The sequence below is a fragment of the Muscardinus avellanarius genome (assembly GCF_963383645.1).
Source record: "Muscardinus avellanarius genome assembly, chromosome: 6".
Lineage (NCBI taxonomy): Eukaryota > Metazoa > Chordata > Mammalia > Rodentia > Gliridae > Muscardinus > Muscardinus avellanarius.
Genome location: NC_137791.1, coordinates 135,001,650 through 135,028,971, shown reverse-complemented (window position 1 = coordinate 135,028,971; position 27,322 = coordinate 135,001,650). Strand labels below are relative to the sequence as shown.

The 27,322-nt window shown below is 48.9% G+C and overlaps 1 protein-coding gene across 2 annotated transcripts in view; it reads right to left on the bottom strand.

The window, feature by feature from the left end:
• The window catches only part of STK32B (serine/threonine kinase 32B), a gene marked incomplete at both ends in the record, with an annotated part of 391,796 nt that overhangs the window by 17,497 nt on the left and 346,977 nt on the right, over positions 1-27,322 (bottom strand). For both annotated transcript variants that reach the window (XM_080698041.1, XM_080698042.1), the window contains 4 exons: positions 1,523-1,654; positions 2,638-2,763; positions 4,942-5,058; positions 14,031-14,134. In XM_080698041.1, the coding sequence (XP_080554167.1) occupies positions 1,523-1,654; positions 2,638-2,763; positions 4,942-5,058; positions 14,031-14,134 (479 nt within the window). The remainder of the gene's footprint in view (positions 1-1,522; positions 1,655-2,637; positions 2,764-4,941; positions 5,059-14,030; positions 14,135-27,322) is intronic.

The window sequence follows — 27,322 nt, the reverse complement described above, 5'->3', positions numbered from 1 at the left end:
GAGATACAGCTGGCCCAGGGCCATGTGCCCTTGAGATTTGTAAAGCTTAGAAAGGTGTTTTAATTTCTTTTGAAATAAGAGGAGGAAATAAAGACCTTTTTGCATCAAAGGTCATATTCATTTTTATACCAGTGTAGTCTGAAACTAAAAGCTGAACTTATATTTTATAGGATGAAAGGGCTGTTATGGGATGAATTTTGTGTACTCCCTTCCCCTCCCCGAGATGTTTAGATCCTAAGCCCTTGTTCCTGGGAATGTGGCCTTCTCTGAAAGATGACCTTTCACAGGTGTGATCAAGTTAAGGTGAGGCCACATGAATTAGGGTGGGTCCTAAGCCAGGGATGGTGTCCTCGTGTGAAAGCCACGTGAAGATGCGGGGACACGGGAGGGGGCCTGTGCAGGTGGGGAGGCAGCTGCACATCACCAGGTGTAGCTGGAAGCCGGAAGATGGTCAAGTAGCGCCCATCCCCTACCACCGGCAGACAAAGCTTGCCCTCACCAATGCCTAGTTCAAAACTCCTGGCTCCCAGAACTGCCAGGAAATAAGTTTTGGGGTTGTTTGAAGCCACTCAATTTGCGATGCTTCGCTATGAACCTAGGACACGAATACAGAGGCCACAGAGTAAAAGGGCCAGGGCCACAACCGTCACCCTGGTCCTCTGCAATGGAAAACCTCAGTGGCGGGCCAGGCCTGCCGCACAGTGTGCCCTGCCCAGCCAGCCCTCTGCCTCTGCCTCAGTGACGGGCGCGACCGCGTGGAGACAGAAGGCCCAGCGCCTCCTCCACTGACATCCCGCCTTGCTTTCCCACTGGGAAACTCCACCTGAAGGAAGGTGGCACTTTACTACAGAAGGAGGTGTGGTCAGCTCTGCTTCTGACAGTGCATTCAACCATGAGGTTCCAGAAAGTTCCCTGAAGCAAAGCTTGGATTTGCCACGCCTTACTCCGAATCCAGCTGAATGAACTAACGGATGGGTCCCAGGTCCTGCCTCCCCGCGGCACTTGAGCCCCGGCCCCCTGGCGTCTCACTCCTGTACCCTGTAGCTATGATGGCCTAACTGGTCACGCACAGACGTTTTTCTTGTCATTATCTCCTAACTAATGCGGTCAACTCTGTAGCGTTGGCACTGTATTAAGTATTGTAAGGGATCAAAAGCGGGGGTACCAAGAGGGGGGCACCAAGAGCGTGCGCGTGTGTGTCGCTGTCAGAGTGATTTCCATATGACATTATGTCATAATGAGACATTGAAATCACATTTCACATTGTGATGTGAGACTAGAATGTGCCCATCAAAGCACAAAAAAATAAGTGGTCCAAGATCGATTTAAAATTCACAAGAAGATGTGCCCGAGCTATATACAAAAGCGACACTCTCTTACAGAAGGGACTTCGGCGTCCACGATGCTTGTATCTGAGGGGTCCAGGGACCAATTCCCCGAGGACACAAAGGGACATCTGTGGTGGGGAGGGGGAGCGAAGCATCGCCCAGTATCCTCATCCCCCGACGCTCCCGGCACTCACCAGGGCACAGGTGTCCTTCGTGCTGTCTTTGGACCGGTGCTTCGCCAGCCTCTTCTTCTTCTTGTGAAGAGGCTTGGATTCTAGAATCATTTCCTCAAGTTCAAATGTGGGATCGCAGTTTAGTCTCCCTTTCTGTGGGGAAGTGGAAAGAAAGCAGAGTCTGCTGATGCTCTGCCTTGTCAATCCTTTCTGCTTTCAACTAATCAATCATTTGTTCATTGGACAAATAACAGTTAACTACCGCTGTGGGCTACCTCGGTTGCATATTTCTTGTCCTGAGGGTGGAAGCAATACATTCTCACTGTATATATTATTCCTTCATGGCATAATCCCTCCAGGGAGCAACCCACCAGTTAGCATTCCCGAGTCTCTCTCCCAAGCAGGTTTTATAAGATTAACTTTCATCTTCCAATCTATCTGTTATTTTCTCATCCATACATTCTTATATCATTATCATTTTCTATAAATATAAATTCTTTAATTTAAAGTATAATTTCTGGTCCACATCTGCCCCACCCCCTGTCCCACCTGCCTGTCCCCACAGCTGGATCCAGGGAACCCTTCCACCCTGACTTCCGGGCCTCAGACCCCAGATCCCTGGTTGTCATTTTCGGTCCTGAGACCCAATTTTGAAACCCAGGCTTTGTGCCACCTGGGGCGGGTCTGGGTGGCCCCTCTGTCATGGAGGCCCTGTGCCCGTTCCTACATGCCCGGTCTCCTTGTATTGTTCACATCTCTGCCAACTCTCCCTAATAAAAGGCCCTGCCTGCTCCCTGCCGACCCAGCTCCCTCTACGGAACTCCCCTAGCACGCACCGCTGGAGAAGCACTGGATCACTTTCTACCAGCTCCTCTATTTCATAGACCTCCTGACCTCCCCTATTTAACAGTGGCTCCATGCGGCTGGAGAGCAGACCTGCCTGCTTCCTCAGTGCCTGGACTGTGCACACGGGCTTGATACAATGAAATAGGCTCAGCACCCCAGAGGACACACTGCAAGGAGAGGTCCTTGTAAGTCAAGTCCAAACCCATCTATATTTCAGGGAAGCGTGGTGCTCAGCAGAGGGCTCCGGGCAGGTGGAGGGCTAGCGCGGCACCCACCGGACCCGCACTCACATTGGGCACGAAGCCGGGCATCAGCGCCTTCTCGAACACTGCGTCCCAGTTCATGTCGGCCAAGTAGGGCGAGCTCTGGATGTCACTCAGGCTAGACAGGCGGCTCTCAGGGTCCTTGGTCAGGAGCTGTGGTCAGAGGGCAGACACGCATCCTTGGACTGTGCAGACTCAGAAGGCGGGGTCTCACTCGGGACAACTGGGGTGTCCTTAAAGGTCAGCGCATTCGTGGCCTATAATAGGAGGCCACTGGCAGCCCCATCTACACACGGCTCTGTATAGCTGGGGGACTGTGGGTCAGGCTGCTTCTGCAAGGTAATCGGGCAAGGACAGTAGGGGCAGGGGTTACATTTCAGCCTCCAGGTTTCCTTCTGCGACTAAGCCCTGTACCAGGCCACCTCTCGTGGAAGATGCAGAGGTTTTTAGTTAGAAAGAACTAGCTCTCTGTCTTAGGACTTACAACTCAGTAAATGGAGGCGGGAAAGTGTGCAAATGGTCCCCTGGCCAGCCACGAGGTGGCCCCTGTGACCTCATGGAGTGAACTCATTTAGAGCCAATGGGACCATCTTTAGCTTCTCTTCAGATTGAGTTTCTGGAAACAGACCTAGAATGCTACCTCTTGTCCTGATCAGACTTTCTCTTTTCAAAAAACACTGTAGCTCACCAGGAGCCAAGAGCCATGGGTGTGCAAATCAAAGAGCTGGGCCCTGCCCTGGGCTGCCGCCTGAGGGCCGGGTGGTCCTGGGCTCGGCTTCTTTCGGCATCTTTAAGCTGGAGGAACGATGGCAGCTGGCCCACCTCCAGCCCGTGGGCAGGTGAAACCCCACTGGGGTTGGCAGGGGCCTGGCACATGCTAAGGAGGAGTATGTCGCCCAGCTGCCCTTGTTTGGAGCCAGGAGATGGGGACCCTGTCCCCCCACCCCACTCCACTCCCTCCATCTCCTGTCCTTGCAGAATCATCCCAGCTATTCCCCCGGAGCAGGCTGTGGTCACGCCACCTGAGCTGCGGACATCCCGTGGGGACTGTATCTGCTGATCGCAGTGGCCTCTGTTTAGGGGCATAGATCCAAAAAGGCTCCATTTCAGTGCCCTCTGGGGCTCTCCATCTAGGATGGCTGTTGTGAAAATGGGCCACTGCCCATACTCTGGGGCCAGAGGTTCTGAGTCCTCGGGTGGGTGGGACGGGCAGGCGCTGGCAGTACAGAAAGCTTCTGGATGCTTCTCATGATCAACCAGGGCTATGAACCATGGGCACGAGAACCGGGCAGTGGATCTCCTTTAAGATAACCCAACTGATTAGGACCTCAGTGAGCCGCTGTAGCTGTGATACGGACTGAGAACTGGGACCAGGGTGAGGAGGTCTCGGGTTCCAGTCCTGCCTCTGCCCTTTGACAGCCCCATGACGATAATTGAATGATTTTGCTTTCCTAAGCCTTAGCTTTCTCATCTCTCATATGGGAATATTGTTATAACTCTGAACCAGAGCTCCTGGGATCAAAGGGGAGGGGCCACTGCCTTGGTCCAGAGCACATGGCCCTCAACCCAGCTGCAGCAATCATTATTATTCTTGCAAAAATGACTGCAGTGACCACAGGTAAGACTCGGCTGTGCATCTTGGGGACTGGATGGGAGCCTCACAGAGAGGTCCCCAGAGCTGCCTGTGGGTGGTGGCAGAGCCACGGGGGTAACAGCTGGGATGTCTGCGTGGAGACGGGCAATAGACCTTTCTAACACACTCCCAGGCAATGCTGATGCTGCTGCTTCTTCTGGGCAGGAGCCGTGGGGACCACAACTTTATTCCACTAGCAGCAGCTCCTGCCCAGGGTCAGGACATGCCCAATTTCTTTTTTTTCTTATTGGAGGCTTATTGGAGGCTGAACCCAGGGTTATTCTACCTCTGAGTTATACCCCTAGCCTGCTTTAGTATTTATTTTGAAACAGGATCTTGCTAAGTTGCTGATGCTGGCCTCAAACCCGTGAGCCTCCTGTCTCAGACTCTCAAGTACTGGGATTATAAGAGTGCTCCACAACTCCTGGTAAACCCAGTTTCTTAAAGCTCAGTGAATTTACAACCATATGTATTCAGTGTTTCTATTTGGGAGGAACTTTTAATGGAGTGATAAGAGGCTGGGGCTGGTGTCGGAGCCACCGTCCTGGGGCACTGAGATGTGTCTGCATCCCCAGGGCATGGCTGGTGACTCGGCATGGAGCCTGGCTGACTGCCCTGTCCTCATGCTGGCCGTTTCACGTGGCTTCTCATGCCTGTGTCTACACTGGGTGGCTGCAGGCTGAGCTGCCTCCCCTCACCTTCTTCAGCAGGGCCACCATCCCTTTGCACCATGTAGAGGAGTAGTGCACACGCTCCACCTTGAACATGTTGAGGATCTCATCGATGGGCGTGGCCGAGTGGATCTCATACGGCCTCTGCAAACAAAGGACAACAGCTGCCATCAGAGCAAGCCATGGAGGGTGCCGCCCTGGTGGTACTGTGATTATAAGAGATGGGCAATTTTCTCCTTCAGGTAATGGTTGGCGCTTCTCTTTCAGGGCAAGACAGGTGGCCCGGACCCATGTGAAGACAGTCATCAGGCCCATCCACCAGGCAGCGCAGGAATCTGGCAGGTGGGTGGTGCTGTAATGGCCACAGGAGGCTAGGTGACTCTCTGTAATCATTTGAGTTTAAAGTGACCCCAAGATCTCATGGGCTGGAGGCAGTCATGTTGGAAGTGAGGCTTGGTTGCTGGGGTAGAGTCCCTGAGGGTGTGGCCGGAGTCCATTACTAGGGATTGAATCCAGGGGCTTTCTACCTCTGAGCTACGTTCTCAATCCTTTTTATTTTTATTTTGAAATAAGATCTCACTAAGTTGCAGAGGGCTTTACTAAGTAGCTGAAGCTGACCTCGAATCTGCAATCCTCCTGTTTTAGCCTTCAAATACTGGGATTACAGGTGTGTGCCACCATGTCTGGCTGCATCTTCTCTTTCCCCATCATCGTGAACTAATAACAAGCTATCACCTCTCTTTCTCTGCAGCCCACCATCATGCCCTAAGGACCTGCAGCCCTGGTTCCTGTGTGGCAGCCAGTGGAAAATGGAGATATATATATATATATATATATATATATATATATATATATATATTCTCCATATCTATAAACAAATACATCTCCCCAATCTCCCCATTAGTGTTGTGTGAGGTGTTTGACTCACAGAGGCACGGATGCTGACTAAAACACATCCCATGGTCACCAAGCCTGTAAACTGCAGAATCACGACTCATACCCGGTTCCTGGCTGGAGTGCCCTTCCATCCACGGGGTACCCAGGCCCACCCGCCACAGCCCCTGCTGGCTGGGGAACTTGGTGAGCACCTTTCCCTGTCCTGGCTGAACAGGAAGCGTCTGGCGCCTGGGTCTGGCTGGGCTGAGGGTGGGAGGAGTCCGGGCTTCTTCCCCCTGGCCCTGCCTCCCGCCATAGTCCCCCACAGTGAGGGCTCAGGGTCCGTGAGTGATGGAGCACAGAACCTCCGCTTCTCAACACGGCCACCGGCAGTCTCTTGGTTCGCTGCCCCTCTCAAAGCTGGGAAGCCTTTCTTGACTGTGATGGTTGGGGTGAAGTCGGGGGGACTGTCATGCCCCTCCCTGACAGAAGAGCTCTGTGGGAGCCCCTCCACCCTCCACCTGGCTTTGTGTTCCAACACGGTTTTCAGCCTGCATCGTGGATGAATGACTCAGGGCCAGCGGAGCAATCTTTCCAAGCGCGAGTGGCTGGCAACTCAGCGGATCCTGGGCCCATCTTGAGGAAAGAGCTCATGATTAATCCCAGTCAACTTGGCTGTCTGGGGCAGAACTGCCCGACTCAAATGCAGTGGTAAAACTGTCCCCATCTATCTCCTTTACCAAGAGGGGGCTCTTTGAAGGGCGAAATGCATCAAGCTGTTCTCTGAGTTTCCAGGGTTCTGAGCAGTGTCTGCTGTTGAGCAGCGTCCCAGAGAGCGAGGATAAGGATGACGAAGCCATCCACCCACAGAAGCTGGCTGAACACGGACCATGAGCCAGACAGCGCCCTGAGACCTTAGGGCGCACAGGCACCGGCCTCGGGGGACTTCAATTTCCGTGGGCTGCTGCAGATGGACAGTGCCAGTCTAAAGACATGGAGTCTGAGCCCTGGGAGGACTCCAGTTCCTTGACACAGAGGAGCACCCTCTCCTCGCCAGAGGGCATCCCCGGGAGAAGACGCGCATGCCCCAGGGAAGCCCATGCCGCCTTCTGATGTGTCCACCAGTGGGGGCTCTTTCTGACCAGCTGCCTCCCTTCTCTGCTAGCTCCGTGGGGAACTCACCAATTTTCCCCTTAATATGCAGAACAAAACCAACACCTGTGGGTTCTCTAAACAGGCCAACTAATTTGATACAGCCACATTCATTAAATAGGAATTCAAACACTTTTCCCACTCACTGGGTCTTGGGATGTGCTTCTGACAGGCGCATCTTTAAGTTGCCACCTGTGGGTGCCGCCTGCAGGACCCCGCACACGTCTCCAACAGCAGCCGCCGCTACCGCAGTCAGCAAAGCAACGACCGGCCTCAACCCAGGGCGCTGTTTGTTTATGTGACGTGGAAGTCATGTGGCCTTCGTGAGTCTCTGACCATTAGCATGACTGTTTTACAGAGCACAAAACAGAGGTACCACTGCACTTCAGGCCCGGCAGGGTCGCTACCAGAGGCTTCGCTCTGATCCCTGCATCCCAGAAGCTCATGTGTGGAAGCTCTAGCCTCCTGGACCTCAGAACATGACCTGATTCAGAGACTGGATTAACATGTGGCTGTCAGGGTGGGCCCTAATCCAGGGTGACTGGTGCCCTCCTAAAAACTAGAGTCCTGGTCCACGGCTGTATTCCCAGTACTTGGGAGGCAGAGACAAGAGGATTGCACAGGTTCAAAGCCAGTTTCAGCAGCTTAGTGAGGCTGTTGGCAACTTAGTGAGATCCTGTTTCCAAATAAAATATAAAATAAGTCGGGGCTGTAGCCTGGAGGTAGAAAGCCCCTGGGTTCCATCCCCACTACCCCAAGAAGGGGGAAAAAAAAGAGAGAGAATCCTGGCCCATGGCTATAATCCTAGTACTTGTGAGTCTGAGACAGGAGGATCCCAGGTTCAAGGCCAGCCTAAGCAATTCAACAAATCCCTGTTTCAAAATACAAAATAAAGGCTGGCATGGTGGCGCACGCTTGTAATCCCCGCACTTGGGAGGCGGAGACAGGAGGATCACGCAGGTTGGAGCCAGCCTCACTGGCTTAAGAGACCCTGTTTCCAAATAAATATAAAATAGGTCTGGGAGTGTAGCCTGGAGGTAGAAGGGTTCCATCCCCGGTACCACCAAAAGATAATAAAATAAAATAAAAAATAAAAAGGTCTGGGGTGTAGCTCGGAGGTAGAATGTCCCTAGTACCAAAGAGTAGGAGGGACTATATAAAGAGAACGGGCCAACACACCCTGCCCTTAGTCCTCAGGACTTGCAGCCTGGAGCTGGAGGATGATAAATGTCTGTTGTTTACGCAGCAGGTGGTGGGCTTTGTTACACGCCACAGAACACTATTCCAACTGGCCCACTCTCCGCAAGCAGAGTTCTGATCCAAGGGCCTGCTATCTACCCTTCCTGAGATGGCGCTGGGGTTTTAGACAGCTTCAGAGCCAGCAGGGCTGACACGGCCCCACCTGCGAGGCCTGGGATAGTAGTGGTGGTGGCAGAGATGGGCAGCAAAGCCGTCCCGTGTGCACGGGGTGCTGCAAGAAACCCTGTAAGCACTGGCTGTCATGGGGGCTGGGAGTGCTCTGTAGGGCTCTGACTGCCACCTGGACATGGGCGGGGCTGAGCTGGGTCTCGGCATGGTTCAGTATCACTCCTTCCTACCTTTTTCTTTGCAGTAATCTTTTTAAATCTACCCCTGCCTGCCCACCCTGGGCACCTGGAGACTGGAGGTGCAAGGACATTGGTAATGGATGCAGCTCCCCTCCATCCTCATGTTAAAAGTCAGGACACAGGCTCAGAGACGAAAAAAGGAGACTTTCCCAGTGCTCCTAGGAGACCCAGAGTCCCTCATTTGCTCTTCCTGTAATGTCACGAAAGCCACAAAGCTGAGCGCTGGGGAAACCAGCCAGAGACAAAGGAAAGGACCCTTGTCATCGCCACCTTCGATCTGGTCCTTCCTGGACACAGCCAGGCTCTCATTGATTCTGCTTTTCCATCAGAATTCTAAATGAGCTATTCTCTCTGTAATCTCTGTAATGCTCTCCACCTCTAGAAGGAAGCAGGCCCTATAAAAACAATAATGTTAGTCGTGAGAACTATAACACACCTCGAGGCAACGCGGTCGCCGCACCTGGAAGCACCTGCGGAGTCCTGTGAGCAAAGTCATCTCTGACCCTTGGGCTCGGGCTTCAGCCCCGTCTGTCTGAGCGGGTGGAGAGACCCGGGTTGCTCTTACAAGCACAATGGCAGATATTAAGATCAATATTCAATCGGCGGGTGGAGAATTCTATTGACGCTCAGTTCTCTCTCATTGGCCTCGGGATGTGTTGACTCAGAAGCCAGTTGGTATTTATAAGGTAAAGTAATTGTGTGTACTGCTGGGAAAAACGATTTTAGCAGCAGGACATTGGATAGACTCATTATGGAGTGCAGGTGTGTCTCTATTCCAGGAAACTCAGTTTACAAAAAATGCCAATTTACCAAGAAATAGAGGGAATAAAGAGGAAAAAATGGCTGCAGACCTATTATTTTAGTTAAAATAACTGCCAGAGCTCGGCTGGGCTTTGGAGACCATCGAATTCAATGCCCCCCCCACACAAAGCCATCAACGTGATGAACAGTTCCTTGGGTGCTCTACACCTCTCAAACTTAGAGAACCCCAGCCCCTGAGCTGTTTAATAACCTCTGCGGGGCCCTGTAGCCCAGGAAACACAGTTTAAACCCCTGAGCAATCCAAAAAGGTCCGTCCTGTCTCTTGGAAGGAGGGCAGAATCTGTTTCCTCCCCGGTTCGGACTCCTGGCATAGTGCTCTGTCTGCTTTATAAAGGGAGGAAGTCAATGTCCAACCCAATCCCTTCCTCGGTCAGGTGGAACCACCTGGCTGGGCACCACCAGTGGTTCTTAGTTCTGCACTCCAACCTCCAGGGGGCGCTCCAGACACCTGTCCTCTACTCAGGGCCAGTCTACAGGCCAACTTCTCCACTGACCTACCCTCCAAGGAGAAGGGCCGACTGGGCTCAGAGGTGAGGGGAACAGGACAGTGAGGTGGGGTGTGGGCCAGCACAGAGGGCACACAGCGTGGGCTTTCCATGCCCATGTGAGCGTGCCCTCGGTGTAGAGCAGTGATCAAGGGGCCTGCGTGCCAGGTCCCACTCAGTTCTTAATATCTCACTATGGCCCTGTTCCTGGCCAGGCACAGTTGGTCCTTCAGGATTAAATTTAATTTGGCAATGTTTGGAGACCTCTTTGATGGTCATTTCTGGAGGGGAGATTTCTGCTGGCAGGTAGTGGGTAGGGCCAGGCCCATGGTAACTCATTCTACAATGCACAGCTCCGTTCCAAGGAATTAGTTGGCCCCAGTGTCCACCATGCTGCAGCTGAAAACCTGGTCCCAGGGCCCGCACTACTGTGGCCCTATTCATAGACCAGAATCAGGCTCCCTGCTCATCATTCAGAGACTGTGGCAGAGTCAGGATTTGGACCCAGAGCCCCCACATTTACTTAATGACCACACTGGTGCATCCCTGCATCCTCAGCAGGGATGGATCCACGTTACCTGCGGAGCAAAGCCTGATGCCTCCGCTGACCCCCAAGGTCCCGAACAGACCACCCTTTGCTGGGCAGTAGGGATCAACGCTCCTTGGGCCAGTCTCAGCTTCTTACACTACTGTGCCCCAACAATTCCTACATGATCCGGCTTAACCGTCCCCCCTCAGGAATCCTCCCTGACTCTTCTGCGTCTTCAGCATCTGAGGGGTGCTAAGTGGAAGGACAAAGCCACCTTCCAGGGTGGAGGCCAAGGGGAGGCCAAGGAGGCTGCCTTGGGCAGAGCTGATACTCAACGGCCAAGGTGCAGGGCAGTCTATATGTCAGAAACACTGACGCTCAACGCAGCCCTGTTGGGTAGATGTTGTTGCTGTAGTTCCTGGGAAAGGATCCTGGGCATGCGGTCTGCTGGGCATCACAGAGGAAGCATCTGTGGAAGCAAGAGTTTGAGTCTGTGAGATTCCTCCCAGACTCTTTCTCTGTTACGAGGATGTCACTTTCCATTGATCAGCAGAGAAAACGTCCTGTTCTCCAGGGCTTAGCTTCTTTCTGGAGGTTGAGGAGCCACCTGGATCCCAAGGAAGATCCTTCAACAGGTGGGTGGCCACCTGGATCCCAAGGGAGAGCATCAACAGGTGGGTGGCCACCTGGATCCCAAGGAAGAGCATCAACAGGTGGGTGGCCACCTGCTAGGGTCACTTGTCAGGGAGACTTTGAGCTGAGAGGATGGAGGCTGGGCTGGAGGGCTCTGGGCCCCTTCTCTGTGGACGTGGTCAGTGGATGGGGGGATCCTCTTACCTCTCCCTGCAGTGGCCTGGTTGGAGGGCATGGTCGGTATTCTGGGTAAAGAGATGCCTACTCTAAAGGGACTTCAGATGAGTGGCTTGCTTAGTCTTTTCCTTTTACTTAGGAAGCCCTCAGGGCAAGGATTGAGGTTCTCCTTTGGACTCACTGAGAAGGTAGATCTTGCTTTGGCCTCTTGTCCAGGCCACAGTTTCCCAGGAGACTCTGCCCCCCTGCTGGTCCCAAGTGGTGCTCGGCTCTTCCTGGAAGACCCAGCTGTTTTCTGGGCCAGGGCTGGGCGTTCCTGGGCCCGCTGGCCAATGGTCCCCATCTTAATACCATCTGTTTTCCTACCCACTGTTTCTGGAACTTTCCAAGGCTGAGGTCCTACATCACATACTGAAAAATTCCATCATGACTTTCTTCCACCTTCAGGAGGGACCGTGCTCCTTGGTCCTGTCGGGGACACTGTCACTGATAAGTCACTGATTCCAAGGAGGACACCTCAATTCACACAGGGTGTGGACCTCAGTACAGCTTATTTATTTATTTATTTATTTTTGGTGGTACTGGGGGTGGAACCCAGGGGCTTCCTACCTCTGGGCTATACTCCCAAACCTATTTTATATTTTATTTGGAAACAGGATCACACTAAGTTGCTGAGACTGGTTTTGAACCTGTGCAATCCTCCTGTCTCAGCCTCCCAAGTGCTGGGATTACAAGCGTGCGCCACCATGCCCGGCTCGGTACAGCTCTTTGACTAAAGCAATTGGTCCAGTAGGAAATACAGAGCAGGAGCTATCTGTATAAACTCTTTGCCCTTGGAGCAAGAGATGAAGCCAGGAAGCAATACTGGGGAGGAAGGTGCGCACTGGATGACAGGCACTCTTTCATCCGGCCTCTCTGTCCCCACGCCACAGGCCCTCTGACGCTGGAAGAGGGACCTGGGTCTCCAAGCAGAAAACCCAGTAGAGTTAAAAATGAAGCGGTTTATTTCTGAAGCAGTAGGATCCACTCTGTCCTTGGGACTTTATCCAAGCTGGTCCTGACCCACGAGGAACTACCCCAGGTCCCTTCTGGTGCCAGGTGTCTCACTGTCGTGTCTCACAGGGCCCTGCTGGCCAGGGGCCCTGGTGTGATGGGATCTGTAAGGTGAGCAGTCTCTGGTGGACGCCTGTGTGCTCTGGTTAATAAGTATCTACATAGATATGTAGACCCTCATGGCCCTCCTCTGAGCACAAACACCAGCGGAAACACAGGAAGTGTCCAGAAATGCACCCAGAAACACGTAACCCTGTCTGACATTAATGTTTGCATTCTGTTTTGGAGAAAACAAGTTCATTTTTCTTGTTGCATTCAGAAAACATCATGAAAGCTGGGTATAGTGGTGCATGCCTGTAATCCCAGTACTTGGGAGGCTGAGACAGCAGGATTGCAGGCTGGAGGCCAGCCTCAGTAACTTAAAGAGATCTTGTTTCAAAAAGGGGGGGGGTTTCTCAGCAGTAGAATGTCCCTGGGTTCCATCCTCAATACTAGAAAATACTAGAATACATTTTTTTTTTTTGAGAGGGCTGGGTGTATAGCTCAGAGGTAGAATCCCCTTGGGTTCAATCCTTAACACCAAAAATAAATAAATACATCATGTATAATAATTATGTTTTTGACAAATTTAGGGGAAATAATTGAGATCAAGAGCAGAAAAGTGTTGACTAAAACAGGGTGATAAATACACGTGCACTCAGACTGTCCAGTTTTCAAACTTCTCTCCTTCCTTCCTTCCTTCATTCCCCACTATCAGTACACAATGGGGACCTCCACAGTGGATAAGTCTTATCCTGGCCCTCAGGGAGCCACCTTCTGACATGAATATTCATGTATGCAAATGAGTGTGAGACAATGTTAAAACCACAGCTGGCTGGAGGAACTCCTCTGCTCTGGCTGGGCAGGGAGCTACCGGGACCAGTGAAATCAGATCAGGCCTCCCCCAGTCCAGGCCCCGGGACCCACTCCAGCTCCAGAAATAGACCAAAAGGATCTTCTTCCGCTGTAGCAACGAGGAAGCCATGATCCTGAGAGGCGAGGGGACGCCATTTCAATTATACTTGGGCGAAGAAAATAGGCCGCAATTGTAGTTTTGGTCATAACACTTTCTGCACAAATAAAAATATGAATGACTAGACACCAAATAGCTCCATTAGTCATTATCAGCCATTAAATACGAATGAGCTAAAATAAAAATGCATAGTGAACGTCCCAGGCCAGTTTTACAGGACACTGAGTTATGCATTTGGAAAAGATAGTAGAACAAACATGAGACAAAGCTGGGTGTGGTGGTCCACGCCTGTAATCCCAACACTTGGGAGGCTGAGGTGGGAGGATCAGAGGTTTGAGGCCAGCCTCAGCAACTTAGACTCAGCAACCTAGCGAGACTTTGTTTCAATCAATCAATCAATCAATCAATTAATTAATAAAATAAGGATGGGTTGTAGCTTGGAGGTAGAATGCTCCTGGGTTCGATCCCCAGTACTACAACCCCCCCCCCCCAAAAAAAAATAAGGAAGCATGATTCTTGCCTTGCCTTTAAAGAGCTTCCAGAGAAGCTGGGAAATTGGGGGCTCAGATGCTTTGTGTTTTGGGGTAGAGAGTTTGAAGCCAGGGTGCTTGGGTATTTGGCCAGGCACTGACTGTAGAATGGGGCCGGGCCAGAAGCTCGCGCAGGGCCCTGGAGGAAGCACACACACGCAGGAACAGACGCCCTGGATCCCTCGCCCAGCGTGACCGCCCAGGGCTCCCAGCTCCAGGCCTGCGCCCCGCACAGCTCACCCAGCCTCGTAGCAGCTCGTAGGCCGTGACGCCCAGGGACCACCAGTCGACGGGGTACGAGTACCCGGGGCCTCCGTCCACGTACACCTGGAAGACCTCCGGGGCTGCCAACGAAAAGAGAGAGCATGGCTGAGCGCCGTAATTCACAGCCTCCACCCCAGAGAAGAGAAGAGAGGAGAAGAACCCGGCGCTTCCAGGGGTGTGGTCCCTCCGTGACAGCTGGGCGAGGGCCCCAGGTGGGCGGATGGATCCTGACTCCTGGACATTATGGAGAACGGGGTGGGCAAAACACAGTGAAGAGGGAGAAGGGAGCCCCCGGGGCTGAGAACCCCATCAGTGCCCTCCTGCTTCGAGCACTACGCGCCCAGGGATGCCAACACCAGGGTGCTTAGAACCCGTTGCGTCTGCTCCGGGGCTCAGCAGCAACTCTGCTTTAGTGTAGGCGGGGTCCAGAATAAAATATGCAGACCTGGTGATCATAGAAAGTGAGGTGTGGGGCCGAGAGGGGGAGGAAATGCTCCATGGGTACCGGGGCTCTCTCCAGCTTTGGAGCTAGAGAGGATGGTTGTACAGCATGGCAAGTGGACTAAAGCCTTTGAGTTGTACACTTAGAAGTGGTTAGTTGTGCTGGGTATGATGGCATAAGCCTAGAATCCCAGTACTTGGGAGGCTGAGATAGGAGGATCACAGGTTTGAGGACAGCCTCAGCAACTTAGTATCTCTGCAGCCTAGTGGGACTTTGCTTCTAAACAAAAAATAAAATAGGGCTGGGATGTAGATCAAAGGTGGAATGCCCTTGGGTTAAATCCCCAGTACCGCAAAATAAATAAATAAACAAACAAATAAATGGCTAGCTTTACGTTATATGAATGATGTGAAGTTTACTCTGATAGAGGAAAAAGTGAAGGATTGGAAGTCTAGTGTGCTGGGCCCTTCCTCTTCAGGAGCCGGCACCCGTCCTGGGGGTCCACGGCCCTGTCCCACTGTAAGGGCTGTGTGGCGGGTTAATCTCATGATCTGTCCCTACCTCAGGAGGACAGGGGCTCACGACTGCTCATGTGGCCTTTGGGAAATGTTGTGAAATGTTGATTATTTCTAACAAACTGATTAGCAGATCTAATCCATCCGGCAGCTGTCAGAGCAGCCAAAGTCTGACCCAGGGAGCCCTGTGTACTATGGCTGAAGCCGTCCCGACTCTGCTTCCAGGCTGGTACTCAGCATAGGGAGGACAGGGCTGGATCCAGGCAGGCGAGGGGGGACAGGGCGGCCAGATGGGTAGCTCGGGCTTGACTCTGATCAGGGGTCCAACTCGAGCTGCCCTTTTGTCCAAGCTCCTCATCTTTTATAGGCTGCTCTTACCCGTAGGCTCTTCCTTCCTTTCCAACAGCCCTGGGGCGTGGTAACATTTGATATACTTTACAGGTGAGGTTCAGAGAGGGCCACTGGTGTGGAGGAAGCTGCAGCCTAGAGCTGGGCAGCTGAGGAGGGTCTTAAGTCTGTGCTGCGACCCTGTTCAAAACAAGGCTCATATGCCATTCTCTCAATACAAAAGCACATTGATTCAGGGTCACACTGGAGAAAGATGAGGTTACCCTTTGAGGAAATGTTCCCTGAGGTTATCTGACATCAAGAACCCAGCAAGGTGAGTGGAGAAACAGGAAGATGGTCAGCTTCGCCAGGGCCGAGTTCAACAAGCAAAAAGAGATGACAATAATGGTTTCTCCCTTGGACTCTTGTGAGGATGTGGTAAAGATATAAGCCAATGGCATTGCAGGATACCTGGCCCAGGGTGAGCGCTCTGTACACATCCGGGGTGGAGAGGTCACCGAGACCGCCTCGTCCTCTGTCACGATTCCCTACACAGCACCCATGCAGGGGTCAACACCAGCTCAAGAAGCCTGTCGAGGTGGACTGCTTGCCCAGCAGAGCTGGCTGACAGCAAGTCCTGCCCCCTGCTCTCGGGAGCACCAGGAGGGCTGAGCTGACGGGATCAGCCCGAGGCGCTCTCTGTCCTCCCTGCCTCGCCCCCAGGGCCTGCTGCTCAGCCGGCACACAGTAGGTACTTAATAAATGGTCACATGGCTTTGTCATCCCATGCCATAGAGCCGGCCCAGCACATCCAAGTGCCTGAGAAGCACAAATGGTGCTTGCCCTCATGGAATGCCAGCAGGCAGAGGTGGCGGGTTGCTTGGAAACCATCGTGTTGGGTCCCCTGCTTGTTAGAGCGGGCCAGCATGGGAGAAGGGAGACTGACTTGCCTCGGCCACCTGAGCTCACTCTGGGGTGGCTCTTGAGCTCTTGCTGCTGACTTCCAGGTCAAGGGCATATTAATTAGCTGTTTTGCCACCATATCCAAAATATCCAATGAGGCCAACTCAGGAAGAATGGTGTACCTGGCTCATGGTTTTAGAGGCCAGTCCATGGGCGGCCAGCTCCAAGGCAGAAACAAGAGGGTGGCAGATGTAGGGGGGGGCAGAGAGGGAGCAAAGAGGGGCCTCGGGATAGATATAGTCTCCAAGGCCACACCTCAGTGACCTACCGCCTGGAGCTGCATCCATCTGCCTACGGTAGCCACCTGTTACATCCATTCAAATAAATAATATGTCAGAGTGTTCACCCCTGCTGGGGTGAGAGCCCTGATTCAACCACTTCACTGCGGATCGTTTCTGTGTTGCCAACACAGGTGCTTTTTTAGGTGACACTCCATGACCAAACCCTAACAAGGAGCCTGCATGGATGTCACAGTCCTGGAAGCTTCTACTGCCTGGAGGGCTCGTCTCCACTTTCCTCATCTTCTTTGTTCTGATGCTGCTCGAGCCTCCGGGTCTCCTGAGATGGCTCTGTGTCTGGCCTCTGGTCCTCAAGTCTCCCGTTCTGTCCTCCCGCTGCTGAGGAGTTTCACTTTGTGAGTATGCTTTGGACCCTGGCAGTGTGCTGCAGAAAGGTCTTCCTACTTCCCTGTTCGGGGAATACCAGCAGTGCCCTGGAGGCTAACAGATGCCAGAGGAGAGGGGAGTCTGAGGTCCCGCCTGCCTGTACTTGACTTCTTCTTAGAGTGATGTGAGAGAGACGATGCCCATGTGAGGTAAAGCAAGGTCACGGCAGGCATTGTGATGTAGCGTTAGGCTGCCACGTAAGGGTTACGCGAACACAGCGCCGTGATACTATGACCATCGATCTGAAATTCCACACCGTGAAGTGACTAACGGGAGGGTAACGTATACAGCATGGACACACTGGGCAAAGGGATGGCTCATGTCCTGGGCTGGACAGCAGGGGATTCATCACACTCCCCAGAATGCTGCACAGCTTAAAATGATGAGCTCTTATTCTGGAATTCTTCCATTTTTAGACCACAGCTGACCCCAGGTACCCGAATCCATAGAGAGCAAGACCACAGATGGTTTTTCTAAACCGCTCTAAACTTCAGGACTGTGCCACTGCGGTTACTCGTGGCCACGCTGGCCCCACCTGCTCATCCTTGTGCTGTTCCTGGAATGCCTGTCTCTGTCTCTGTCCCTCTCTCTGCCTAGGTTCCAGGCTTTCTCATCAAAGCTATAGCTCAAGGGTTATATCCATCAAGAATCAGTCAGGCACCAGAGAAGGTTCCTCACACTTGCCGTGGATTCCTCAGCAGATGTGCGTTTCAGTCACACCTGCATCACTGTGACTAAAATACCTGACAAGCTCAACCTAGAGGAGGAAAGATGTATTTGGCTCATGGTAGAACTCTCAGTTCATGGTAATGGGAGGGAAAGAGAGAGGAAGGGGCTCAGGGGCTCAAGGCCACGGCCCCAGGGACCTGCCTCCTTCAACCATGCCGCCCCTCAGACACGGCCACATTGTCAGTTCAGGAGGTCTGGGGGGACACTTTGAATCCCAACCCTCACAGTCTGTCTGTGCCCTTATTATTCCTCACCACCTCTCTCCTCTCCAGGTTACCACAGGGGCCTTCGCTGGGCCCACACTCTCCCCACCTCCTGCTCTGTTTGTGCTCACTGGACTGCTTTCCAGACCCCAACCTCTGTGAGGACAGACACTGTTTTCTCTGGTGCCCCATGCCTCGCCTGGCATGAAGGAAGGCAGGAAACATTTGTTGACTGACCAAAAAAAAAGAATAACGTTTAGTTATCCCTTGTTATGTACCAAGGTCTATTCTAACCACTTTATATACTAATAAGTTAGCTCATCTTTAAAGAACAGCTGCTGCCTGCCAAACCCCATCTAGGAGCTTAAGTATTATTTTGTTATCTTCTCCACAACATGAGTTTTGAGCCACTAGCCACTCACCTGCCCTTCACAGGAAGGAACCAGAGGCTCTGGCCAAGCCTCCCATTGTGGGTTTTAAGTGGGAAGTGAGTTTGATTCGTAGGGGCGGTGGGGCCACACATCACTGGCTGCCTGGAGAAGCAAGACGACTCAGAGCTTGATGAGAGCAACTGTCTTCCTCCCTCTCAGAAATGTGAAGAGACATTTGGTGGGATTTGCCACCCTACACTGACCACAGAGTTTACTTCCTCATTAGACTAGAGATATAAAAAATACAATAGCTTCCCAGATGATCAGGATTAGCCTCCTGCTTGAGCGCCATGAACACTGCTGAAGGTTTGGTTTTGTTTGTGGTAGTGGAGATTGTTTACCTCTGACCTATACCCCCAGCCTTTTTAAAAATTATTATTTGTTTGAAATAGGAGCTCTCTAGGTGGCTAAGGATCTTGGTTGTTGAGGCTGTCCTTGAGCCTGTGACCCTCCTGTCTCAGCCTCCCAAGTACTGGGATTGTAGGGATGTGCCACCGTGCCCAGCTGGAAGGTTTTGATAGCTGCAGCAGAGCACGAAACACTCCAACATCTGGCCTGCGAGCTCGTGGGCTCCCAGCTCTGTGTCCACAGGTGAGTACTCCTTGCTCGACTGTGGCCACAGAATTGCTGCAGTCCAGCCTGGGGGCCTCCAAGACATCCCCTCCTCCCTAATTCTGTCTAGATGAGAAAGCTGAGGTCTGTTGGAGGAGTTAGATCCAGTCCAGCCAAGAACAGAACTCAGGTCTCTTTCCCACGAGACATTCAAGGCAAGACCAGGTCTGCCTCTTGGACTCCCAGCCTCCAGGATGGCCAGTGTGGGGCGGCCAGCGATCGCTGGGCACCCCCATCCACAGGCCCCGCAGTCACAGTGGCCTCAGCCAATGGTGTGTTCCGTTGCTGAGTCAGAAACCTGGGAGTCACCTTGGGCTCTGACCTCTCTATCAGACTCTGTGTCGGATCACTCGATTGGTCCCCAAGCCTCATCATTATTCCCTTCCAGGAACTCCTCTCTCGCCTCCTTGCTGGCCTCCACTCTGGTCCTTTTACATCTCTGCTTGGACTCACACTAGCCTCCTCACCCCCCTGTGGCCTCAAGCCTGGTGCTTGACAACCCCCTCTCTGCCTGCCCCAGAGACCTTCCAGGTCCACAGAACCAGTGAACAGAGAGCCCAAGGAGCAAAGGCACATCCCTCAGGGCAGCTCCCTGCGTACTGCACAATGGCCGTCAGGGAGGGGCGTAAACGCTTATTTGTGCCTCAGTTTCTTCCTCTGTAAAAAGAATAACAATATCTGTTGTATATATCCATTGGTACTAGGTGTTGAATCCAGGAGCATTCTACCTTTAAGCTATCCCCCAACCCTATTTTATTTTATTATTTTATTTTATTTTATTGCTTTACAGGGGATGCAACCCAGGGGCATTCTACCTCTGAGCTATATCCCCAGCCCTATTTCTTATTCTTTATTTTGAAACAGGATCTCACTGAGTTGCAAAGGGCCTCACTAAGTAGCTGAGGCTGTCTGCGAACCATGATCCTCCTGTCTCATCCTCCCGAATGCTGGGATTATAAGTGTGCGCCACCACGCTTGGCTCCTATTTTATTTTTTACTTTGAAACAAAGTCTCACTAAGTTGCTGAGTGTCTTGTTAACTAGCTGAGGCTGGCTATGAACTGCCAATATTCTTGTCTGAACCTTCCAAGTATTGGGATTACAGCCATGCACTACCATGCCCAGGTGCATATGTTTTTTTTTTCAAAAAAGAAATGTAGTTATGTATATAATGCTTACTAATAGCACAGTAAGTGCGCAAGAAATGTAGTCAATATGATTGCTGTTTTTGTTGTGTTTATATGTTCAAATCAACTTTTCCTATTTACTGTATGATAAAGTTAAAAATCCTTGGCATGAAAATGTCCTAAAAATAGGCCCCAATCCCCCCACAGCATCATATCTAGCCATTATCCTTATTACCCCATTGTGCCAACTTCAAAGAATAGCACACACTTTATTTTAATCTTCTCTGACTTACTTGTCTGCTAATATTTATTCTGCTTTTCATACTCATAAACTCCTATTCATACTTCAATACCCAGATCAAGTTCCACTCCCCTGGGAGAATATTCACCCAATCTCTTGTTATTCCTTTGTCTTCCCTTTTCCCCTCTGCTTTTCCCCAGCACATCAATCGATGTTCTCGATTCTCTCCAACCCTGTCCCTTCCCCCTTGTAGCAGTGACTAAGCTGTATTTCAATAAATGACCCTCTTGCCCACTTCCTCGCAGGTGTGTGCTCTATGGGCAGGGTCCTGACTAAGCCCAGATCTGCAGAGGCCAACCTGAGGCTGCCCGCAGGCAGGTGCTCAAGGAATCACAGGAGCAAAGGAGTCAAAGTCACAACATCCCTGCTTTGAATCTCAGTGGCCGCCTCTGCTGCCTGTCAGTACTTGAGAAAGCACTTCACCTCCCAGTCTCAGAGTCCCCAGAATAAGCATAGTCCCTACCTACCCCAGAATGAGAGAACGTGCTTGACAAGTTTGGTTGTGGGGCCGGCACAAAGCAAGTTCCCAGAAGATGTGAGCTAGTTTTTAATATGTCAGTTCACTGTTGAACAGGCAATGAATTGCACGGGTAAGTGAATCAACTCAGAGGGCAACACGTGGTGCAGGGTCCCCAGACGGTCCAACAGCGCTGTCATAATTCTTTGCATTAAAGTGTCAAAGACGTGATGAGCATCGGGGCTCCCCTCTCCTGGATCCCTTGAATTTTCTTTGGCTCTCAGCTAGCAGATGCGCTCAGGTGTCACATGCTGGCATGTTAATTTAAGATAAAATGAACCCACCATATCAGTCCCATAATCTCTCTTTCTGGGGATGCTTCATTAAAGTGTCAGGAACTGCTCAGCTGTTGAAAATTAGGATTTCACAATTGTCATGGGAGAAGGAACAGAAGGAAAGTTTAATTAGCTAATGAATAAAGTAGAAAAGCCCTTATAAGACACAGAAATAAGTCATGAACCCATACCTGAAAATGACTTCATGTTAAATGTGCCAGACTCAACTAGTAGACTAGGACAACGTTTTCACAAAGAGTGGCGGTCTAACTGGAAAACATAGGGTTAGAATCAGCGTACCTTACACAGTGATTATGTAAAGCTGGTGGTGAACTTCTAAAAAGCATCTCATGCCAGAAAAAAGTCCATTACATACAAGATGAGTATCTATCCAGAATGCTTGGATTTTCAGATTTTGAGCTATTTACATATACATAATGAGATCGCTTGGGTTATAGGACCTGAATCTAAACATGAAATTTATTTTCTGTATTTGGAAACATGTTCCATTTGCATATTATTCATAATTTTATACAGAATTTTAGTGTAGCTGTGTTTTCACATGAGGTCAGGTGTAGACCTCTGCCATGCAAATGAGAAAGAAAATCATCCAGGGATCAGACGATTACTAGTATTTCATACTGTTGGAAAGATAGAAGATCAATTTGGAATACCTATCAGATCCCAAGACCTATCGACACAGAGCCTACCCAGGACTGAGGCTGAACCAAAACAAGGGAGATCGTAGGCTGCCCCCAGTCATCCAAGATCAGCAAGTAATAGGCACCAAGAGCCAGAGGTCCGCCTGGGGATGGGGCATGGAGAGGCATAGCCCATAGACAACCCCCAGCTGTAGATGGGGCAGGAACACTGAGAAAAGTGCTTTGGCACCTCAACTCAGTCCAGCCCCGTGGTGTACTGAGGTTATAATAACTCAACTTGGGTCCACAGCAATGAAGCCCAACTCCTGATCTGACCAATGCAAACCTCCTTCACACCAACTCGAAGGCACAGTTGTGGAGGAGGTATGTGCATTTCTAGGTATAAACATGGTCCTAAAATGTCCAGATTTTACCAAAAGCTAGAAGATATATGACAAAGCAAAATCCAAAAATCCATAGCAAAGAGCCCAAGAAATCAACAGAACCATTTTCAGATATGAACTAGGTGTTGGGACTCACAGACAAGGAACTTAAAATTTTCAGCATCTTTAGTGGAAAAGTGGAGAATATGCATAAATTCCCCAGAGATTTCAACAGAAAAATAGAAACTATAAAAAAAAATCACACCATATAACCAACACCAAAACATAGTCCCAGGGGTGAGGAATGTTTCCAACAAGATAATCCATAGACCTGAAGGCAGGCCAAAAGAACTACCTAGAAAGGAACCTTAAGAGATAAAAGGAGGGCAGAGAATCTTAAAGCTACGAAGAAAACAATCAAAGTTGTAATATGCATAGAGGTGGAATCACAGGAGTACAGAGAGAGTGACTGTTTCAGAAAATTATATTTGCAGATAACAATCTCTTCCAAAAAAGACTAATCAAACTACACATTCAAGAAGCTTAGAGAACACCAACCAGAAAAACACAAAAACCCAAAGTACACTGCATACAAGTACATCATCTATAAAATTGAAGATAGAGAAAAAACTTTGGAGGTAAGGTGAATAAGAGATTAAAAAAAAATATATATAAAATGGAATAAATACAAGAAAAATCAAGATAATAGACTTAAATCCAACCATATCTGTAATTATATTAAGTATAAATGGCCAAAATATCAATGAAAAGACAGAGATTTTTAGATTAAAAAGAGACTGACTAAATGAAATTTACCTTAAATATAAATTCACAGAGACAGGTTAAAAACAAAGGATGAAAAGAGATACTGATGGAGTTGTGCTGGAGCACTTTTCTTGGCTCATAGGAGCACTCTGCTAGCATCTCTGTGTTTGATGATACCATGTTGGTAACCTGAAGTCAGCCACAGTAGGGCATCTTACATAGCAATAAGGAGAAAATGCACAAATCGGGACTTTTTATTTTTTATAGAGAACATTTGTTAGACATTTACCAGGACACCACTAAATACACCATTCAGACGCTAAAAAAAGCTGAAACGGCCATCTTAATTTTGCTGGCTCTCTGCACCTGCAGGTTTCACATCCATCAATTCAGCTAACTGTAGATTGAAAATATTCAGAAAAAAGTTGCAGCAAGATCAAACATGTGCAGACATTTTTTGTCATCATTCCCTAGAAAAATTGAGCAAAACAGTTTTAATGGCATTTACATTTTGGTTTTTAGTTATATTAATAATCTAGAAATGATTTAAAATACAAAAAAAGATGTGTATAGATTATATACAAATACTACCATTTTATATAAAGACTGAGCATTCACAGTTTTTAAAATTCTGGGTGGAGAGTGATCCAGGAACAAATTCTCTATAGATTCTAAGGGACAACTGTGCCAGTTAAAGCAAACTTGAGAACAAGACACAAGAAGAACATTCTATCATGGCAAGTGAAGCAATTTGCCAAGAAAATGTAGCAGTCCTCAATATGTACACATTTTACAACAAATCATCAGAATACAAAGACGAATTGTAGTGTAAGGAAAAGAGAAAATTCACAATTATATATGGGAACTTATATACTCTTAATAATTGCTATAAGAAGTTGAGAGACAATCAATATGAAAATATAAAAGGCCTGAGAAATGCTATCAGACGTCTTGACCTAACCTTTAAAGAACACATGACCACACAAAAAAGTGTACATTCTTTGCAAGTGTATATGGAATAGTCATCAGGATAGACCCTGTCTTGGCCATAAGACAAATGTCATCAATTAAAAAGAAATAAATTGACTTCCGGGAAGATGGCGAGAGAGAAAAGCAGGGCTTACGAGCCCCGCTAACAACCAATCTCTATTACCACAAAATCAGTGCCTTTCATAGCCAGAAAACACCATCAGCAGAGAAACAAAAAATGTAATTACAAGGGACAGAGAAAAAGAGGGAGGGCTGGAAAAACAAGACACCAGAAAGAAACCAGACCGCAGTGCTGCAGCCAGAGCCGCGGCGCGAAACAGTGGGTGCCATTTTCCCTTGCAGCACCAGGCTCCAGAAAGGAGGGGAACTCATAACGGAGCTCAGAACCAGAGAGGAAATAAGCCGGCCTCACACCCGAGGACGCAGCAGCAGTGCCTCACTGCCGGCGGCAGCGGCGACCTCACCGGACGGCACCAGACCAACACACTCAACAGCCAACCAGCTCCAGAGAGGAGCGGCGGACAGCGAGCCAAGGTGAGCCGCTGCAGAACAGCTGGATGGGATTCGGCAGATTTGGGATTTCTCGGCGCAGGGAGCATCTAAAGCTCCCAGAGGCTGGGCTCAGCACACCCTGCAGGGACTCAGAGCGGAGCTCAAAAACAGAAAAGAAATACACCAGCCTCATGACCGAGGGTGGGGCAGCGGTGCCATATTGCCATCGGCGGCAGCAGCAGCGAATTCACCAAGTCCACTACAGCTCCATCTGCGCACTCAACAACAGTGAGTCAAATGGTGTCCCCTAGAAGAGAAATCCCAGTACTGTACTCCCAGGGACTTGACCCAGTGGGGGAGTGGCGGTGGCAGAGATATCACACCATGGGAGAACACCCAACCTGGCACCCCCCATGGTCTAAAGCAGCCTCGATTGACTCCCAGGGTCTGAGACTCTGCGATACAACCCAGCAAAGGAGTAGTGGGGACCGAGATACCACAGACTCGAGATCCAGAGCACCTTAAGTAAAGTCTTAGTGACCCAAGGGAAGAACCCAGAGAAGGCACAAACTTCCTAAATCGTGGGAAAGAGGAATAACAATGGAACAATGAATGCCCACAACCCCACAACATCAGAACCCGATAAAACAGAAATTCAGAAATTTCTAGAAGATCAAATCAGGAAAATAACTGTAGAAATAATAGAGGTGTTTCAAAAAGAATTCAGAGAAAGCCAAAAAGAGATAAAGGATGTAATTAATGAAGTAAAGGCCTCAATTCAAAGTACAAACAACCGATTAGACCACATGGAGAATAGAATCTCGCTCTTAGAAGATGATCAATCCAAAAATGAACGCATAGTTTCTAATTTAGAAAAAAAAATATGATAGCAGGAATCTGACATTGAAGAAATATGGGCCCATTTTAAGAGAGCTAACCTAAGAATAATTGGAATAGAGGAGGGAAAAGAAAGTGAAACCAAAGGGATCAACAATCTCTTCAAGGAAGTAAGAGCAGAAAATTTTCCAAACATAGAGCAAGAGGTCGATACACAGGTCCAGGAAACTTATAGAACTCCCTTTAGACAGTATCAGAGAAGAGGATCCCCACGCCACATAATTGTCAAAATGACCAATGTGGAAGCCAAGCAGAGAATCTTAAAGGCAACAAAAACAAAGGACCAAGTGACATTCAGAGGCAAACCAATTAGAATCACTCCAGACTTCCCAAACCAAGTCATGAGAGCCAGAAGGGCTTGGAGTAACATATTCCAAACTCTGAAAGAAAACAACTTCCAGCCAAAAATTTCCTACCCAGCAAAACTTTCTATCAAATTAGATGGGGAAGTAAGAAGCTTCCACGACAAACAGAAACTGAAGGAATTTGTGTCTTCAAAACCAGCGCTAGAGAAAATACTCAAAGAGATTAACTACAAAGAAGAATTAGGTAACACACACCAGAACCAGAGAAAGAAGATTTTCCATCCAATAGACAACTAAGATTGGTTATATGTGGAGATTCATTATTTATGTTAGTCTTTTACCTATCTCTAAATTGTATCGTTTGCTTTTATTGTTGCTAAGTTTTAGGATTTCTAGTTGGAATATTACTATACCTTCAGATTAGCATTTGGAAATATTTTATCCCATTCTATCAGTAACTTTTAACTCTGTTTACATTGTCTTTGGATATACAATATTTTTTTATTTTTTAGGGAGTTTGTTTACCCTTTTGTTGCCTGTGCCATTGAAATCATATCCAAGAAATCACTGCCAATTTCAATGTTTGAGGTTTTATGACCCAGACTTTCTTCTAAAAGTTTATAGTATTAAGATTTATATTTAGGTCTTTTATCTATTTTGAGATACTATTTGTATATGGTGTTAGGTAAGGGTCCAATTTTATTCTTTTTCATGTAATTATTATTTTCAACAATATATAGTTAAAAGACTAGTATTTCCTCCACCAAATGTTCGTGGAAACCTTGTCAAAAATAACTCGACCATATATGGAAGAATTTAGCTCTAGGCTTTTATTTAACTCCAATGGTTTATATATCTGCCCTTATAACAGTACTACACTGTTTCAATTATTGTAGCTTTATATGGTTTGAAATCAGAAAATATACATCTTCTAGCTTTGTTCTTCTTCGAGATTGTTTTGGGTATCTAGAGTCCATATTCCATATCAGGATAGATTTTTTCTGAAAAATAAATAAATAAATGTATGATAGTTTCCCCTAAAAAAAAAAAGAAAAAAATATTCTCTGGTAAGAAAGAAAGCAAAAAGAAATATTGAAATGTTATCTTTAAGTCATCAAAAGCTTGGTATCAGACAAATGAAACTGTTATGGAGATTATCATCGTTAATATGGATAAATTGCTATAAAACTAGATGTCAACCACTAAGCCAAGCATGGGAAGGAGGGATGGGGAGGGAACGGGGTGGGGATCGGGTAGGGGCTAACTGGGCGATGTCTGCATGTATGTCTACAAAAGTATTTTCTTTATAACATTATGATGTATGAATACAGTGCACCAATAAAAAAATGTTATACTGGGGATTGAACCCAGGAATATTCTAACTTTGAGCTGCAAAAGAAAGAAAGAAAGAAAGAAAGAAAGAAAGAAAGAAAGAAAGAAAGAAATCATGTAAGGTCTTCTCCCTGATCACCCCAGAATTATTCTAGACAGGAAAAACAGAAACTGATATGGAAAATGCACAAATGTTTGATTTGTTTGTAACTGAATGAAAATAAAAACAAAAATATTAAAATTTGTAGGATATAGCAAAAGATGGGCTTGAAATATATAGCACTAAATGCTCATATTGGAAATGAAGACAAATCTTAAATCAACTATCTAAATTTACACCTTAGGAAGCTGGAATAC